The 5798-nt window shown below is 41.3% G+C and overlaps 1 protein-coding gene across 7 annotated transcripts in view; it reads right to left on the bottom strand.

Moving 5' to 3' along the window:
* FN1 (fibronectin 1) overlaps window positions 1–5798 on the bottom strand; it is a 96126-nt gene that overhangs the window by 8598 nt on the left and 81730 nt on the right. For 6 of the 7 annotated variants that reach the window (XM_019523388.1, XM_019523384.1, XM_019523385.1 and 3 more), the window contains 4 exons: window positions 5704–5738; window positions 4270–4739; window positions 3130–3268; window positions 977–1141 (listed from right to left, as the gene is read on the bottom strand). In XM_019523388.1, coding sequence (XP_019378933.1) covers window positions 977–1141; window positions 3130–3268; window positions 4270–4739; window positions 5704–5738 — 809 coding nt within the window. The remainder of the gene's footprint in view (window positions 1–976; window positions 1142–3129; window positions 3269–4269; window positions 4740–5703; window positions 5739–5798) is intronic. The other variant, XM_019523387.1, reaches the window with a different exon arrangement.

Raw genomic sequence — 5798 nt, 5'->3', positions numbered from 1 at the left:
GATGTGGATGTTAGGGCCTTGGCTCAGGATTGGGTTGGGAAGAAATTTTGGATGCAACTATAAAGCGAGCCTGATTAAACAGGCACACAGGAGAATGTACTTAATACTGAGTAAATTCACATTAAAACCATTACACAGATCATGGGAAAAAAGACCCTGCATATCAGATGATGACATGTAATGATTAGCCCTATAAACAAATATTTTCCCTGTAGCTTACTACTTTCAAGGCTTCGATATGCCCTCTCTGTTAGTTTTCTCTGCCCTAAACAAGCACATTTAAATTTGGATGTATGCCATATATAATCACTTACTCATTCTGACTTCATATTATCCCTTTAGCTTACATTTAAATTTCATCTACTTACATCTGTCGGGCATTAAACCTAAGCGTTACTTTAGTCATCCTGGCTGTCTAATAATACTGATTGCCAACCTTAATGAGTTACTGTGAAAACTGGAAGACAGCTTCAGAAAGGTGGGTGGAGAGGGCAATTATATACTAACCGAACAATAGTCTTGTATCTGTGCCCATTTGAAATCCCTGAGAATTATCAGCCCCATTGTGCCAATACATAAAATTAAGATTTGAAGATTATACAGATATGTTCTTAAATGACTAATTAACTTTTTCAACTGAGGTGTCAAATCTCTTAATTTTTTGCAATAACTGTACTTGCCTAGTAGGGGAGGGGAAAATACTAAAAAGGTATTTTCTTGCAAATTCATTATAGACAAACACAAAAAATGACCATTTTTTCTACATTGAACAGTAATACTGAGGAGGCTTCAAAATTCAGATCACAAGCAATAAAAGTTTTCCATCATTTTTTGATGATGCAAAACTTTACTTTGAATTAAATGCGCGTGTGTTTGCTTCATGTTTGGGTCAGATTGGATCTGTCAAACATGCCATTAGTACATTTATGCATGGAGTTTAAATATATGGATGGATGGACAGAAACAAGCTACTCACTGGATGAATCACATCTGAAATGACCACTGCCAAAACCTAAGCACTGGCACCAGAGTTTAAAGCCAGTTTCAGATAATCGCTCCCATTCCTCTCCAATGGAATAGAAGGAGCCAGTGTATGTATCATAACAACTGTCGTCAGTTGGCTGGTTTAATCCTTCAGACACTGGAAAGAGAAAAAAAAACCAGGAATCATACACCACATACACGCCTAGGAAGGATAAGCAAAGACCTATCTGAATACAAGTTTTTCCTTACGATGCCTTAGCAGGAATGGAACCATGTAAGGATATTTGCTTGCTGTTTCTGTCAGCACAGCAGCATCTCTTTGATTTGTTTTCCATTTGCATTTGGCAGAGCAATGGAGTGTTAAGAAATTATTAGGTGAAATGTTTTTTTGCTTGTTTTGAATTGCCAGGTTTCAAGTGAGCTTGAGTTTTGTATTCGCTATTGGAAAGCAACAGTCTGACTGAACCACTTTAACTGAGATGCATGCTTTTCTCCTAGGGATGACAGGTGGTTCTGTCTTCTGACATGAGATTTATCCCTCCCAAATCATAAGTGCTCTGAGTTTTAAGTACAACCCTGGTAGAGAAATAAGCTATAAAAGCCATGCCTGAATTATTGAAGGGATGGTACTAGGGAGTGCCACAGTGAAGCACAGTGTACCACGGTGCATGGTGCACCCTGAAGGGATGTTATAATAGCTGCTCTTTGTGCAGAGCTGTGTACATACCATGACATTTCCATCTTAAGCATGCTTACTAGCTCATACCCAACATGCTCCTTCAACAGTATCAGCATGCTCTAAACCAGTGGAGGCCAACCCTTTTAGCAGGAGTGCCACAAATTAAACCTTGAGTCATCTTCAAGTGCTGCTGCAATCTCCTTCCCCTGCCCAATCTGCTGCTTCAATTTGTACTCCCTGCCCTATGCTACCTGCATAATCTGCCATTCCGCTTTCTGCTCCTTTCCTGATCTGCTGCTTTGATGTTTGCTCCCTGGCCTATCTACCACTGTGAGGCCTGCTCTCTCTCCAGTCTGCTGTGGGCCACACAGGCTGCCCACGGGCCGGCTACCCCTGTTCTAAATGACAAGATTAGAAGGGGGATTATGAACGCCTTAGTGATTTCCTGTATATATTACTCTGCTTTGGACATCACTGGTTGTAGTTAGTATCTGACTGAAAAATGGGTGTGTTGGATGGCCTGTATTGGATGAGTTAGCAGTCTCAGTCCAGTTTCTGGCAGGCATGTGCCCACACAAGAGCTCTCATTGGGATAAGAGACTGAGCTGCCTCCAGATCAGGTCTGAGGCATTGTGTGGTTAGACTCACCTTGTGGGTAAAGAAACTGTCAATGTGGCACCTCTCACTAGCTCTTAATTTACCTTATTTTTGTAGTGCCCAGAAAAAATTAAATACTGGGGAAGAAAAGGAAAGGAAAAATCCTAATAACATGCCATCCAAAGCCTGGATCCCCTCAACTGTGCAGTGTTGACTGAGTTTACCAGGTCTTGAAGGTGATAAGCATGAAAGGGTGCCTCTTCTCTGAAGCACCTATAGGTTGGGTGTCTGCTTCCTGCCCATGTGCAGTCATATGAACTCCATATGGGGCAGTCACTTCCAAACTGACAGTCAGCGATGGTCCCAGTCCAGCTAACCAGGGAGAAGACATAGCAAATCACCACCCAATGGTGGGAGAGGAAAAGAGAGGAGCAGGAAGAGACTGATTTAGCAACTCTTTCCTTGTTTGAGAGATTATTCTAAGGAAGGAAATTTGATGTTGGATCAGAATGCAGGTCATGACATGGGCATTATCACCGACTTTCTTTGATAAGAGCTACAGCTAACATCTCTGACTAACTCTAACAGCTGCTATAGATAAATACATGGGACCTCTAAAAGGATTATGCAGTCAGGCAGTTGTTTGGCATACTTTTCAGAGAGTTGATGTAATTACCTGGAATAAATGGAACATGGGACTGGAAGGACTTCATTGTTCACAGAGCCCAGCCCCTGCAATCGCAGGTAACCACATCTTATAACCCCATTGGTACAATGAGAGTTAAGCACCTAAGCACCTATAAAACATTTCCCTGTAAGAGATGTACTTGCAAAGCAGAGTTTGCCCAGACTGTACAAATTTAACCTACCAGTATTGTCTACTGTGACAACCTGCTCCAGCACTTTTTGTCTCCTATGATCTTTTATTGCTTCCACTATGATGTTGTAGGTAGCACCTCTAGTAAGGCCGGCCAGTGTAGCACTAGAGGAAGTTCCAGGAACTCTGAACTGCAATTACAGTAAAACCAGTGTCACACAAAAGTTGGCTTTAAAAAGAATGTGCTTCTTAGGTCGTAAACTGTTCAGGATAAAGACAGTGTCTACATATTTAATTCTACAGGGAGTCACACACTGGAGGCCTAATTATTAGAGCCTAAAGTGCTTAACAAGTATCAGTACCTAAAGTCTCACTTCATGCATCTTGGTGATAGGTGTATTATCTCAATTTTTAGGGGTAAGGAGAATCAGTGACTTGCCCCAGATCATACAGGAAGTCTTTAGGAGGGTGGGAACAGAACTCAAATGCCCTAAATTTTATTTTTTTCCCTACACTTAGCTGTAAGATCAACAGCAATATTAATCTGGCTACATGGCTCCACTCTTCGCTTATGTATGATTTATCTTAAGAACTTCAGTGGAAGGAAATCCCCATGCATTTTTTTCACTGCACCTCTTCATACCAAAATACTATAGACAGTCCTAGGGTCTTTCTGTTTTGTCAGTGTATCCTATATTCTTTCATGTGTGTAGCCACCCTCTACGTACTTCCATCCCAGAACAGCTTCAGGGCTAATAATGCTATGCTGTGAAGTGGCATGCAGAAGGTGCCTAAGATGGATGCTGATGGACTTTCATAACTAAATCATGACTTACTGGCCATATCTACATGAGATGCTGATTGCACAGTTGTTACTGCGCAGTCATTTAGTACTTATATACACAAATACTAAATGACTGCACAATAATCGGAGCTACTATACAGCAGCATCCCCAAACAGCTTTTAGGTGACACTGACTGTGCAGTAGCTCATTACTACTATGCAGTAGCATCATGTCACACTTTGTGCCACACGACACTACTGTACAGTAGTAATGAGCTACTGTACAGTCAGCATTTCATGTAGATGTGGCCACTGAGAGCTATAATCCCAAAGCTAGAGGGACTGCAACCGTCAAGTCCAATATACTTCCTGCATTCAGAGTGCATTGCAGAGGGACAGTTGTGTTACCTGCAAAGTCTCTTCATCATTGCCGACTGGGAGACATGAGATGAGATATTCAGTGCTCTCCAATAAGGGCCTCCAGGAGATAGTTGTCCGAGAAAGAGCTTCCTGGCCTGAAGTGCCATTGCGCCTTGGCCCGCGGGAGTGAGGATATGAAGGTTCAACTACATGTGGTATTGGGTACCTAGTGAGTTCAACTGTTTCATCCACATTTGGTGGCTGCGGTCTTGGCCTGTGTTTACTGGGGGTTGCTGTGGTGGGTGGAGTAGTCCGTCTAAATCCATGTTCCTCAAAGAAAACTTGCTGTCCCTGGTGTCCTATTGATGGATGCTGACCTGTGGTGCCTGGAAGTTGGATACCATTTCCATTGTCATACCTGTTGTTTGTGAAGTAAGGAGGCCTCTCATCGATGGAAGGAACATCCAGAATCTCTGGCTGATTGGGGTGAGTTTGGGTTACCAGCGTGGGAAGCTCATCTAACCAAAGACATGTTAGAAGCAATAAAGCAAAGCAGGTTAAGCCCCAGAAAAGTGGCTGAATTAATTATCATACACTAGGCAGCAACAATGAAAACTTTCAACTGCTCAAAGCAATTAAAGCTTAGCAATGTTTATGAATACAACACACTTTTTAGAGCCTCTTTGTAGGGCCTCTGATTATTCAGCAGAGGGTATATTGTCTTATCATTTGAAGTACAGGCAAAAAAAAGTGTGTTGGTATGAAATTTTCATACCCTTGAACCAAAGCTATTATCACTGCATGCCAAAGCAGCCACCAATGCTCAAATTAAGGAAACAAGATATGTTTGCAATAGGCATTCATATATTATCAATTTAAGAAGATCTGTACCATATGCTAAGGAATTAACTCTTATGCTATTCAGGTCTCCAGCTGTGTGGCAGAGTTGCTACTTGGTGACCTCTCCTCGTAGTCTATTTTACAATGCAGTATGGGACTGGGCACAACTAGAGAAATGCAATGCATATCAAAGGAATAACCTTGACCTATATACATTCCCACTGATGTCATCACAAGCTAAAAGAAAATGTGAGCATTAACCTTAATTAAATTAAGGTGTAGGCGCACAGGAAAAAAAATTAATGTGATCTCATGTGCTTAACCTCTTAACACAGAGAAATGTGATTTGCTTGACTTGAAATCTTATCTTTTCCACCCTAGAAGCCCTATGTATGATACATTTATTCATCTCTTTGAGAAATAAAATTTTTAAAAAAATGAAGTAATAGTATTTTTTTAAAGTGACCTGTCATCTCAAACCAAACTTGTATTTGGCTGTCAACATATACCTGTGAAAAAGAACCCTATAAACGAAGTTGTAATATTAGCCCTTTGGAGATGCCACCAGAGGGCAGAGACTCCAATCCCCATGTGAGGAGATGTCACCTTCTCCAGCTGTGGTTGACCAGCTTTTTATTTTACCTGTCTTTTTCCTGCCAATCAATTGTTCACTCTTTCACAGACTCCACTTAATTAATCCTCTACCCAGAAGTCTGGTTTCACAAGCATCTCAGACA

The sequence above is a fragment of the Gavialis gangeticus genome, unplaced genomic scaffold (genome assembly GCF_001723915.1).
Source record: "Gavialis gangeticus isolate Ggan-Ray unplaced genomic scaffold, GavGan_comp1, whole genome shotgun sequence".
Classification (NCBI taxonomy): domain Eukaryota; kingdom Metazoa; phylum Chordata; order Crocodylia; family Gavialidae; genus Gavialis; species Gavialis gangeticus.
This window is presented reverse-complemented; position numbering and strand designations above follow the sequence as displayed.